A 13,714-nucleotide genomic window follows, 5' to 3' on the forward strand; every position below is an offset into this window, starting at 1 on the left:
GTAGTCATCTCTGTTATTGGTGATGGATTTTTCGAAATCTTAATTTGCCTTTACATGGAACTCATACTAGATTTCAATGCTTGTGAGATATTCATAAAGGGTTGTTTTAGGTTTAGCTTATTTGATTTCAATGAGCAAATTTGGACACAAAAAAGCACTTTCCATTTTTTTGTTTGATTTAGTGATTTACCAAGAAGGGGCTAGTGGATACTTGTATTTTCATGACTTTAACTGTTTGGTTGCCTGTCCATATATGTTTCAAACTGATTCATCTTTCCTTTTTGTCATAGTTAACTAGTCAGAAACATTAGGGATGGTTAGATTATCAGCCTTTGCTGACTGAGCTGGTGTCAATGATTATTGGTCTCCAGTGGATTACTAGTAAACAGTTGGGCAATAGATTGTTGTTTGGTTATTGCTGGTAGGTTTTTGGATTGTAATTATAGTTCGTTCACCATTTGTTGTCTTGTAATACCAATTTGCTGATATTCGTTGGACTGGTCAACTCACAACTGCTCAATAATCGATGTTTAACGTATATTACTGGCTGATGATATTTGACCGTGGTAGACAGTTGGTGATCACCACGACACCTTTGTAGTTTGTAAGCTATTGATCTTGGTCACCTGACAGTAGTTGGCTTTTGTCCATTGTTCATTTCTCTGATGGTTTGCCAATAAATAAAGTGCCCATGTATCAGCATTTTCTGGAATGTCAATCAGTGAGTTGTTGATGGTACTTGACCTTACCATTGATGGATTATCCACCTGCAATTGATTAAAAATAATATCGATCATTCTTGGTAGTTATGCAAATGACTAGTAGCTAAGGAATCCCAACAATGTGTTCAGGTTGAAGTGACTTGAGCCTGATTTTCCCATACACAAAGAATTCCATTTGTGAATATAAACAATGCTACTCTCCTTTGTGGTATCAATTAATTTCAATATGGTATATGATCGATATGTATTGTTAGTGTTGAAGGCCGATCTGATTATATTTGATTTTTAACCTTTGGTTGGAATTGATTGGAAATGGTTATACTCAATTGGAGTTGGTCGCTTGAACCAACCCTAGCTAATTTGACAACGTTTAAAGGAGAGAAGAAAGGAAAGTTACCTAAGGGGGCAAGTAGGAGACAGAAGCCGAGTTGCGAATAAAGAAGGCACTGCTACTATTGTGTTTGCTAGTTACTACAACCCTCGCACTTGCCATGTGTTATCACTTTATATGTTTGTCATCCTTTACCGGTAAGCCAAAGAGAAGAAAATATACTGAGAAAAGGGAAGGACAGTGAGCAACTCTTAGTTTTTTTAAAGAAAAGGATGCCATCTTAGAGAAAGAGAAGCCATGACATTTATACTTAGTTCCATATCCCATGGGTATTTTTTGTAAATATTTTATTCTCTTTTTGTTTTTGCTGTACCCATTACTTCAGAAATATTGTGTCCATATTGTGCTTTATTTCCGGCTTCTGGAAGGTGGACTTTGAATCTTTTTTGTGTGAAATATATGGTCGTTTATTGCAATGATATATTTGTATAATGTTATTTTCTAATGATTATAATATAGTCATTTTTTTGAATTTTTGTCTATTATTCTTCATTGTTATCTTTTATGTTTTAGTTTCATATCTTTTTTTAACCATATTATGGTAGAATAATATGATAATTTTATTTTCTAAAATTTTATGTTATGTTTAATTTTCATATTGTTCTACTTTTTTATAATTTTTATTTAAAATTATTTTTTTGACTGAGCTTGATCCTGCCAATTTGTCAATCTTGATCAAATTAGCTCTAGTTGATTGTGATCTCCAAATTGTTCTTGTGAAACAATATTTTCTAAAAGATCATCCGGAAGCTTTATGGTTTGGTGTTAATTGTAACTATTAATCTTAACTAACGTGGATTTTGAGGTGATTTGGATTTTAGTAGTGATTTTGGTTAAGTTATAAGGTAGTGCAATCAATAATTTAGATGTTGATTCGATCCTGAGCAATCTACCAACTGGTACCACCTCATATCCTCAAAAAGTTGAAATTAAAAATAATTTCTAATAGCTACCAACCTCAATGGTCCAGTACCAATCCTTAGTCGAAACAATAAATGCCGATCAATACATATTGGTCCAACTGGTATTTGAAACTTGGGTTTTTAATTTCGAATGATACCGTCCGTACCTGGTGGTATGTACCGGTCCGTCAGTAAACCAGTACGCGCACCGCCCACTACCGGACGATATCGTCGATTGGGGTTGTTTTCACCCCGTTACCATGCAAAATCGGTCGGTGATGGTCGATTTCGACATTCGCTGACCGCTACGAAGCGGTATTAGCCGAGGGAGAAGGAAGAAGGGAGAAGAAGAGGGAGAAGAAAAGGGAGAACCTGAAGATCCGACGTCGCTCTCCCTCGACGATCCCGATCCATCGTCGCACTCTCTCGTTGGATGCTGCAAATGAGATGTTACCTCCTCCTCGTCTGAGGCGCCGAGGCCTCGGCGTCGTCGGCGAATTCTCCTCATCTTCGCAGGGAGAAGAAACGAGGCGACGTCGTCGATATATATATATATATATATATACATATATATACATACATATATATATACCGAGCAGTATGCCAGAGCGTACCGCTTGGTATACTCGTACCGTACCATACCAAGTTGATCTCGATACTCCGGTACGAAATTGCGAACCTTGTTTGAACCTTAGGTGCAAGACTGTTGATGACATGAGAATCGAAGGTTTTTTCCTTTTTGTGACATTGTCATCTGTTTTTTTCTTTAGTTCTTTAGGTAAGTTCTGTATGCAATTTTTTCCCACAAATCTTTGCCTCTTACCATCTTCAATTCACATCACCTATAATATGGCTTGACAAGTATAATCTCTCTATGAACTATTAAGGAACTGACCCCTCTCAACCAGATGATGCAATTTGTATATGCTGGGAGATTAGGATAGTGCTGGTCCATTTCATTGGTTGTGAAAAATTGCGTTGGTGTTGGTGGATGAAACAAGTAGACATGATTATTAAAATTCCTTTTCATTGGTTTTGAAAATTTATTTTTTTCTCTGAAATGACGAAAATGATTGTTCTGAGCTGCGATCAGTTGAGGTCCCTTTCTGCTGTTGTGATGCTTAGGATTGGGTGACAACAATATCTATTTTCCAAAATTTGTTCTTACTCGTGGTTGGTGTTGCTGGATGAAACTTAGACATGACATGGCCATTAGAATTTTTCAGAAACCTCCATATGTGGCTGTTTGTGTAAGTTGGGAACTTAGGAAAATGCTGATGGGTCCATTTCCTTGGTTTTCAATATTTTTTTAAATGATATAAATGATTGTTCTGAGTTGCTATCGATGAAAGTCGTTGGCTGGCGTTGTGACTCTTAGGGTTTTGTGATAATAATATCCATTTTCTTTTACAGATTTTGTTGTTTAGCTATAGTTAGTGTTGATGGATGCAATAGGTGAGATGTGACAGTTTGAATTTAGAACTTTTATATTGCAAACGTGTGCTGATAAGTACATAATCAGATAGCATAAAAGAGTTCTCCATGTTGTACATGAATCTGCTGAATGATTGGCTCCAATTTTTCAATCATATGCATTCTCACTGTCACTGCTTGATAAAATATTATGCTGTAGTATAATATGATGTGATATGATATAACTTATATCAGTTACAACCCTTCATGCAAGTAATAAAGGAGTAAATGTCACTTATTAGACGAACAACACATCATTGAGTATGTTTTATAGAAACAATGAAGTTTGAAACTCACATATATTTGTAGTTCTACAAATGTATGTTTATGCAGCAATAAGAGTCTTAACTATTTGTTGATATGGAAATGCTGCATAATATGGCCCAGATTTGCGTATTCAGGACTTTGTTAGTTACCTAATTATAGTAGATTATTTATTACTTGGCTGTACAACTCTCAATGTAATATTATTTTTATCAAGGAATTCAATTTCACCCGATACGGTATGGTACAAGTGCTATGGGTGGTATGTGCCGCTCAGAGGCTCTCATGCGGACTGCCCTGTATCGGGCCCAATTTAAGAGGTGGTGGTACATCCCAAATCTCGGGCAATACGATTAAAACATGACGCTTCGACCGTTATCGACATGTTTCAATTTGTAACACCCCAGATTGCATTACATTATGATTAAAAGGTTTAAAAATAGGGTTTTTTATTTTCCAAGTATTTTTTTTGGTTTTTGGGGGCTTTTTTGGTTTGATGGTACATACCAGTATATGGACATATGGTACACTGGTACCGACTGGTATGCACCAGTCTGGGCCCGGATTGGTGGTACCGATCGGCATTAGATTGCAAACCTGGATTTTTATTATTCTTAATTTTGTTGGAAGAAGCAATTAGTAAAGACAATTTTTCTGAAAGATGTAAAAACATCTAGATAGTAGGTGCTTGTCTATAGTTCCTTAGAAACTCTTATTCTGTACAATTTATGTGCACAAGATAGATGTTTAAAGTAGGAGGTACCTACTGGTGGTACAGTATGGTTTTGGTATTTATTAACTTAATATGTTATGTATTGGCTTTGGTAGTGCAAAGGCTTAAGGAAGCTGGACTCTAAGATCCGGCTGTTGAGCATGAGCATAGTCAACCTTTGTGATCAGTTTGTACCATATGGAACGGTAGTTGCTAGATGCTTCCTGAAAATTAACCTTTACCTTTCTTTTTCTCCACAAGCACATTTCAGGCACTGCAAACTTCTTATTGTACTTGTACACAGTATATTCTGGTATCACAAGTCTATTGACTATACCAATTAGTTTCATTGGGAAGATTGCTGCATAATTTCGTTCACAAAATCTTTTTTAAGGGCTGCTTATAATTATATTTACAGAATCATTTCTGAAGTATGTTGGCAGTCCATAACATTGTAGTAGGTTCTTAGTCTGTATGATTCAGATTAGTTTTGATTAGCTTTTGATGGTTTGCAAGAGTACTCGTCTGTAAAATGCAAGATCCCAAGAGTTGGATGTCCTGCTGCCAGCATTCTTGCTGTGGCTTGACTAGCTTGCCAAATGCCAAGGGCTGATGCAAATCCATGGGTAGTGTCAGGCCGAAGTTCTTATATAAGTTCTAGAGTTTACTGGATTATACTTCAATTAGAGAGATGTTCTCATAAGCTATACCATAAGCTATACCTTATATTTATGACATTCTGTTTGCTGCGCACATTTTTATAAATACAAAGAGCTATTCAGGCTTATAACTAAACAGGTGAAGTATGGAACTCCCTTCATTTGTAATTATGCAGTGGTGTGATTTAATTGCATATTTTGGACAGGAAGCCCCTCCAATGTTGGTCACAGTGACTTGTCTGATGCAGAGTATAAGGTGGATGATGCTGTGGAGAAGGTGTCTTCTCTTGATTGTAAAAGCAACCAAGCTGATGCTAATACCACAATACCATATGGCTCGCAGAGGGATTGCTCTAAGAATTTTGAAAGTGACAATGTGCTGCTTTCTAGTAAATTTGATCTAGAGTAAGTTTGATAAGTTCTTGAATAATTCTCCAGTATGGTTCTCATAATGCTTCTTAACTTAATACGTTAATTTCCACATCACTATGAATATAATTAATTTGTATATATGCATTTTTAATTCTTTTTTTATTGTGCAGAAATGATGGATTTTGTTCAATTTCTAATATTCATCCATTGATCAAGAAGAAGTTGATGCATATGCAGAACTCTGTGTTCTTCAAGAACAACCCTAGAGTTCCTTTCTTCAATGGTAAGTCCTTGTAAGGAGTGTCTACATCCAAGACTCTGTGGACGTTGTGAATTGTTCTTTAAGCCATAATCATATCATTGTCCATTTCACTTTCATAAAAAAAAACTTGTTTTACAGATTCAGCTAATATTTTGTGCCCTTCCTGCACTCAACAAAGACTGTCTTGTTCCTGCACCGGTACAAACCATTCATTGGATATGACAAATCTCGACCAGCTTTCTAAAGCTAAAAGGATGGGTATCTTGGGACTTTCCCCTGAAGATGAAGTGGAGGGGGAAATAATTTACTTACAAGCAAGGCTACTCGATAATGATGTTGTGGTCAAGCATAGTTATGGTGAAGCCATTTTCTATATATATATTTATTATTATAATTTTACTTTTGTTCCACTGGAAACATGCACTTAAAAATGTGTTTTTGGAAGAAAATGTCAATCTCTATTCGTTTGGTACAGATGTCATTGAAGTATATGATCATGGCTTTGAGATCTGTTTTCTTTGAACTTTATCTTTATAGTGATTTGAATAGTATTTATGATCTTTATTTATCTCCACTTGCTTTCATTAAATCATTATTGTCATTCTGCAGAAGATTTATTGTTGAAGATTGTCCAGAATCTTTCACATGAGCTAAATGCTTCAAATAAACACAAATGGGATTTAATCCTTGTGAATCAGTTTCTCCGTGAAGTTAGAGAAGCAAAGAAGCGGGGAAGGAAAGAGAGAAGGCACAAAGAAGCCCAGGCTGTACTTGCTGCTGCTGCTGCAGCAGCTGCAGCTTCATCAAGAAACTCTTCATTAAGGAAAGATTCAAATGATGAGATCATCTCAGCAACTCAAGAGGTGAAATTACTTCTCTTATTGGTGTCATATATATATATATATATATATATATATATATATATATATATATATATATATATGTTTATATATATATTTTATATATTCATACAAATGATCTTTCTTCTTCAACCACTTTATTTTCCTTGTCGATAGAGCTCTATAAAAGTCAATGCTGCAACTGGTAGAGCAGGGTTCTCCACTGCATCGGTGCCTCGGGCAAGAGAGGCTTTGAGGTCATCCGTTGCTAAACTATCATCAGATAAGCATTCTCTGGCTTTTCAGATGCCAGATCTTTTAAAAGATAATGCACTGTCATGTGAAATTTGCATGCGAACTGAGACAATATTGAACCGGATCTTTGTCTGTTCAAGCTGCAAGGTAGTTTACATACAGTAGGTCTTAATGATTTCTTGTGAAATTCATATTAATACTGACACGCCTGGCAGGTTGCTGTTCACTTAGATTGCTACCGTAGGCTTAGAAATCCAATTGCTTCATGGAAATGTGAGCTATGCGAGGACATGTCCTTGCCATCTACTAGTCCTAAAAGTCAAACAGATGGCAAGGATAGATCTGCTGCTATAGCTCAATGTGGCTTATGTGGTGGTGCAACCGGTGCCTTTAGAAAGTCAGCAGATGGTCAGTGGGTTCATGCTTTATGTGCAGAGGTAATCTATTTAGCCTTCCTATGGTGATATTTATTGAATTTAGGTTTCTCTTGGTGTCACCAGCATTTCATTATCTCACAGAAGAAATTGTACCATTTTTTACATTTTAGTGGCTGTTGGAGTCGAAGTTCAGAAGAGGGCAAGAAAATCTAGTGGAAGGAATGGTAAATTTGTGTTGCTATGATTTGCTTTCTGTATATTTTTGTTCATTTCATATTTTCCCAATTATACACAACAGATAATTTCTATAAACAATTCCTGCTCATTGTTTTGTTGTATCACTATTATTAGTAATATGTGAAATGTCCCTCTTTGTTGTGTTTTTTTGCAGGACACTATTTTGAAGGAAAAGGACACTTGTGGTATCTGTTATTTCAATTTTGGTGCATGCCTAAAGGTTTAGCTCTTTCCCATGGTTTGGCACAGTTATACAAAATCTTATATCAAAATATTTTCTGATCATTTATGTTTTCCTAGTGCAGTGCAGCTATGGACACTGTCAATATACTTTTCATCCTTCCTGTGCTAGAGCTGCTGGATTTTACATGAATGCCAAGGCCACTGGTGCAAGCTTACAACATAAGGCTTATTGTGGCAAGCATAGCATAGAGCAGAGAGAGGTTTTTATGTTTTACCTGTTGTATTACACTTCTACTTCTGCATAACTTGAATAGGGAAATTTTCTTCATCTGACATCCTAATGATAAAAATATTTGTTTAGAAAAAGCATCAAGAATCAGTACTGTACCTTATTCCAGTTTGCAACCAGAAAAGAAATGAAAGAAAAATGCAAGAAGAAAAAAAGTTCATTCACATGATTAGGAAAAAAACTGACATTTGAAGTCGTATAAACCTTCGGTTCTTTTTGTGTTTGAGATATCACCATATCAATCTTATACTTGTTTGGCCTTTTACACTGTCTTACTGTAGCTTTGATCTGATTTTCAGGCTGACAACCAGCAATGTGGAGCTGAGGATCTGAAGAGCTTAAAACAAATACGGGTGAGATTGTACTATACCTTGAACCAGTAATTTTGTTTTGGGTGGTTGCATGTTGCATTGCATTTCATGGCTTTACCTCATATATAAATGCTGATCCATATTTTGGGTTTTGCACTGAAGTTAATTCCTTTTATTCTGGTCATCTTCAAATATTTGTTCAGATATATTTCATTTGTATCATTGATCTACAGAATGGTAACATATATGTTGAAGATAAGATTCGACAGACAACAGAAAGTGGCAGAGTTAGAAACCTTTATTAGGCTTTAAAATATTGATGAAAAGAGGTAGAAGCTGTGAAATGTCGTAGTTCACAAATCCTTGTGTCAATTAAATTAAATTTGAGTCATCCACGGCATAGTTGGATGAAGTAGTAGTATAAAGTTACATGTTATAGGACACATTTGCAAATGCAGAGTCATATCGGAATGGCCATGTGCCCAAAATTTCTTTAATTTTTGTTCATTTATTCTGAACACAGCCGAATGTAGTGGCATGAAATTTAAATTAATTGAAGCTGATTTTTTGTTGTACTATCCTTCTCATAAGTATACAAAAAATTTCAGAACCAACTTATATAGCTGCATATTTGCTACTATCAGTTTTTTTTTCTTGGTTTAAACTTCCCTTTACAATCTTTAGTTTTTTTTTTTTGTTTTTCTTATTGTTCTTTTGAATTGCATAATTTTTTCATGTAGTTTTAAATTTTAATAATGATTGCATAGAGTAAATGTCATAGCCTTGTAGTACTGCTCTATATAATGTTGCCTTAGTGAATGGTAAGGCAGCTTTTCACTATATTATATTACTGCTATTTGCAAATTAGAAAGTTACTAAAACTATTTGTAAGCATTTATGTTGTTGTTATTTTTGGGGTTCCTAAGCCAAGATAGTGTATAGAATAAATTTTTGGTGACCTGCATCCTTTGATTCTCTAAGGAGATCCTCAGTGGAAATGTTGTCTATCAGATGATTTGAACATTTACTGGTTCTTCTAATCTTCTCCAAGAAAACTAATCTCAGTATATGAAAAAAAGAAAAGAAAAAGAGAAGTGGAAGATTAAAGGACACAACTACCTTTTGTTGTCCCTGGACTAGTAGGTTGCAAATTTTGGTTTCAGATTGAGTTGTTTGTTAGGTTTCTAAAGACGAACCACAAAGGTTTCATATTGGGACACTGCAGCTTTGTTTGTTCTTGATGTTTTTGTTGAACTATAAAGGTGTCTGCTGGTTAGTATGTGAGTTGAAGTGGAATTTTCGTAGGTGGTGGATAATTTAGATGCCGTCTATCATTAGAGGGTTATTTAATTAGATAAGCATGTTTGTGTTGTTTTGTGGTTATGAAATTTTAATCGTCTGACATTGTGTTGCATAAATGATTTAATTTGGGTTTATATTGCTTATGTCACATGAGTGGCTTTGCTAATTTAGTTTCTGTTGCTACAGGTTGAATTGGAAAAATTGCGTCTTCTTTGTGAACGCATTATCAAAAGAGAAAAATTAAAGGTACCTATCTCTAACTAATGTCTGTATTTTCATTTTAATTTTTAAAATCCATATCTGTTCTCATTTTGATGGCAACTTATCTAGCTTGACTATTTGTTTGATTGTTCCTATTATTTCTATTTCTGAATTTTTTTTGTACGCAATCAAGCCTGCTTTATAATAGCTTCTGGTCCTTTAACATGTTACCACCCTTGTTTCTGACCCAATTAAACACATACTTGATTAATTGATGAATGCCAAGGCCTTGCTTGTCATTGCAAGTAAACTAAGTGATTTAAACATACCATGGGGGCACATAATATTCCAGGAATCCATGGAGAATTTTACGTTGTATATCCATACCATAGCCTGTATGATGACCCATAATGTTGTATGTTTTAGTTAGCTATTCATGAAAAAACATCGTTCGTATTTTGGTTTCATCTTGGTTCCTCCAGCATCTCTCTACACCTACTTGAACCCTGTGTATCTGCATCTGGTCGTAGTGCGCTTTTATAGTATACAATATATCTTCTTTGCATGGGAATATTGTTATACATTTTATTTTATTTATAAGAAACATGGTATGCTCAGAGATGGAGGTGCATATCCATGCGCGTGACCATAGATGCTTGTAAATATGAATGCAGGCGGCTATAAAGGCCTGCAAGTAGAGATCTAATTTACATTTGCTTGGTTGCCCCTGATAATAGTTGCAAATTGCATCAGCAAATGCAACCTAACTATTTGGTTGACTACAAGGAGAGTAGGATGATAACTCTAGACTCCGAATGACAGGGCATTCTCTTGTTAGAACGATCATTTAAACATAATTCATTAATCTATTTGATAATTTGAATTTTGTATTATCTTCACTGATATTACACTACATTTTGCCTATTATATATTATTGCATGTATAACATGGACTTTGGTTACTTGTTCATTGGTAGTTTGCCTGCAATTCCACTTGCAGATTCTTTAGTTGCGTTACCTGAAACTAGTCTACTTGCAGGAAATTAAATGCCTCGATTTGGTATTTGTTACAAATATACTTCTAGGTAACAGTTGTGGGGAACCACAGTCACTTTTTCTTTGGATTATACACAAGGCCCATAAAATATAAAATATTTGCATGTTCCTCATATGCATTTTTAGTAGATAGCCGCTGTAGGTTGCCTCTGGTCCATTGAAGATTTAGTTGCCGAAGTTAATCTTTAGAGTTGTTCTCAAAGTAAACATGTGTTGATTGTCATTATTTTACCATATTATGTGCTGTTTGCTGGTCAGTTGCAGTATGGCATATTTTGTAAATGGTTTATTAACTAATCCATTTTTAACAGAAAGAGTTGGTTCTTTGTTCACATGACATACTTGCTTCAAGAAGGGATTGTGTTGCGTATTCAGTGCTTGTAAGGAGTTCCTTTTTCCCAACTGGCACTAGTTCTGAATCTGCTACAACCTCTATAAATAATAGATCCTACAGTGGAACAGTTCAAAGATCAGACGAGATCACTGTGGACAGTACCGTTTCTGGTAAAAACAAAATTAGGTTTTCCTTGAACAATAGGGACTTTGATAGAAACACTGATGACAGCTCTACATCACAACTATCATATAAATGGAAATTAGCCAATAGGGAATCTTTTGCTGGTAAGCAACTTCCACGCAGATCAACATCTATTGCTTCAAGGAGATCAGCAGAAGATGGAGAAAAGAATGCTAAGGCAAGAAAGGTAGTAATGTCTGCTTTGATTTACTTTAATTGTTCTGGAATGATGGCAATTTCTGTGATCTTATTTTTGTGATCTACCAGACTGAGACTTTCCAGAAGGAGCTTGTGATGACTTCAGACCAAGCTTCTATGCAGAATCAACGGCTTCCTAAAGGATTCTTTTATGTTCCTGTTGGCTCTCTTTCTAAAGAAAAGCCAATTACCCAGGATTTGGAGTCTTGTGAGCCACGAGAGCTGGGTGGTTAGTTGCAAAAATGCGCCTGTCGGTGCTTTCTTTCACTAATGGAAACCAGGGTGGCCCAGTGTACAATTTCAAAAGAGAGTGCAGGTTGGTTGGTGTGCTGATGTTGCAAAAACAGAAAGGCTGATGAAGAGAGGGTTCGCCAATGTATTCATACGACAAAGATGCGACCACGAAGCAAATTTCGATATCAAGTTTGTATATCTATCGAAGAAAAAATGTACAAAGGGCAAGAGGGAGTTTCCATTAACGTATGATTTGGGCTTCAGTGTCTGTTGACTGCCAACCATAGGCTGCCTGCCATCGGCTCCCGGCTTCATGGGTACACTAGGAACTTGGCTCCTGCCATGCATCTGTATATGTGGGTATAGGATCATTTAGGTTTCAGGTTTAAATTATTTGTACATTCTTGGTATCCTGATATCTGGGCCTTTTTTTTTAAGGACTGGTAGCTATTTTCTTTGCCCAGGTTTCTTGTTAGTGTCATCATTATGATATTGCAGAAAATGGAAAATTACATAGTTGAAAGTTCAGCATTTACGAGTTTTAGGAAATACAGTATCATGTTGCTTTTAACATGTTGCAGGAATCACTCAGTGGGCAATTGGTTGCAAAGGTAGCAATTGTTGATTGTAAATGTCACTTTAGTGTGCTGTATTTCATGAAGCTTAATCTCTACTTTTTACTGAAAGACTAGTTATTTGGTTGGTTTTTAGTTGTTTGGTTCTGTGCTTATATTCTGTGTCCTTGCAGCTTTCTTTTTATCATTTCTTGAGCATCAATCTGACTCATGCATATGCAAAGCCAGCATGGTTTGACTTCCTCTTCCATAGTTAATTGCAGGTTCGATCAAAGGCACTTCCTGTGTCTAGCATCAACTTTCTATTTGTGCCTATGGACTTAATTTTAGTTTTGAATTGGAGGACATGTTTGATCAGATTATTTCTTGATGGGATTAGTTTTTGGAAAGAAAAAAATGAGGGATAAAATGGATGGATTCAAGGCATTTCCCTTTGTGCCCACTGTTCAATAAGTATGTTGGCTTTTTTTCGTTTTTCTTCATCTGGGATATCCATCTATCATTACACCTGATGGAAAAGTTCATTATCCTTGTGTGGAATTACGAGTATTCCATGGTTGGAAGCTGTGTTTACAATATATTTATTTTTTGATTGTTTATACTAATGATTTTTGTTCTTGCCTTTTTTCTCAGCTTGTGATGTAATGTTGCCTGTGATTCTTAATCTCATCTCACATCTGATGTGCGGGACTAATATGTTTTCACTTGGTATTGTTTAATTCGTCTGCCAATGTCTGGCTGCTGCTGACTGCTCTTGTGGTGTCACTAGAGTCTTATCTTTGAATCTGCTGGGATATTGATTTGGCTTACATTTATCTTTAGCACATGCATCTTACAAAAAGTTCTTGATTATGTATATGGCTTATGTATGATTGATTGTTGACCATCTGATGACCTGGTGGTGATGGATGTTCCTGGACAATTGACATTAGCCTGATTCCATCATGAACACTTTTAAGAATTTATAGTGTCAGTATGCGACAGTAAGTTTATTTTCCTTTTCCTTTTTCTTTTAGTTTAAAGAATCACTTTATGATAAGGATAATATTAGCTTTGGACTTGGGAGTTGTGCTTGGCAGGAATTTGAGTTGTATTAAACCAACTTAGACGGAAGAATGAGAACTAGTGCAACAAGAAACTAGGCAGCAGAAGACCAGTGTACACATTGACGATGCATCTGTAGTACTTTGAGCTCCTCCCCTCCGCTTCGCCTGTTCCAAAGGCTGACCGCGTCGGTGCTCCGTCTCACGTGCTTCACGACCGGCCGCGGGGGGTCCAAGTCCGCCAAATCGGTGACCTCCGCCGCCTCGGCACAGGTTCTTCGGCCAACGCTGCTGCTCCTCCTCCTCCAAAAGCTTCTTGCCCACTTGAGCAGCTTGCCATC

At 36.2% G+C, this 13,714-nt stretch overlaps 1 protein-coding gene across 7 annotated transcripts in view; it reads left to right on the forward strand.

The window, feature by feature from the left end:
- Window positions 1–12,283, forward strand: part of LOC135587054 (uncharacterized) — a 28,480-nt gene extending 16,197 nt beyond the window's left edge. For 5 of the 7 annotated variants that reach the window (XM_065082984.1, XM_065082987.1, XM_065082988.1 and 2 more), the window contains 13 exons: window positions 5,330–5,528; window positions 5,666–5,778; window positions 5,896–6,114; window positions 6,367–6,620; window positions 6,774–6,998; window positions 7,067–7,288; window positions 7,399–7,452; window positions 7,620–7,685; window positions 7,771–7,908; window positions 8,237–8,290; window positions 9,737–9,796; window positions 11,118–11,510; window positions 11,591–12,283. In XM_065082984.1, coding sequence (XP_064939056.1) covers window positions 5,330–5,528; window positions 5,666–5,778; window positions 5,896–6,114; window positions 6,367–6,620; window positions 6,774–6,998; window positions 7,067–7,288; window positions 7,399–7,452; window positions 7,620–7,685; window positions 7,771–7,908; window positions 8,237–8,290; window positions 9,737–9,796; window positions 11,118–11,510; window positions 11,591–11,755 — 2,162 coding nt within the window. In that variant the 3' untranslated portion in view covers window positions 11,756–12,283. The remainder of the gene's footprint in view (window positions 1–5,329; window positions 5,529–5,665; window positions 5,779–5,895; window positions 6,115–6,366; window positions 6,621–6,773; window positions 6,999–7,066; window positions 7,289–7,398; window positions 7,453–7,619; window positions 7,686–7,770; window positions 7,909–8,236; window positions 8,291–9,736; window positions 9,797–11,117; window positions 11,511–11,590) is intronic. The other 2 variants (XM_065082985.1, XM_065082986.1) reach the window with 1 other exon arrangement.
- Window positions 12,284–13,714: the final 1,431 nt, after the last annotated feature.

This window comes from Musa acuminata, chromosome BXJ1-9 (assembly GCF_036884655.1).
Source record: "Musa acuminata AAA Group cultivar baxijiao chromosome BXJ1-9, Cavendish_Baxijiao_AAA, whole genome shotgun sequence".
Taxonomy (NCBI): domain Eukaryota; kingdom Viridiplantae; phylum Streptophyta; class Magnoliopsida; order Zingiberales; family Musaceae; genus Musa; species Musa acuminata.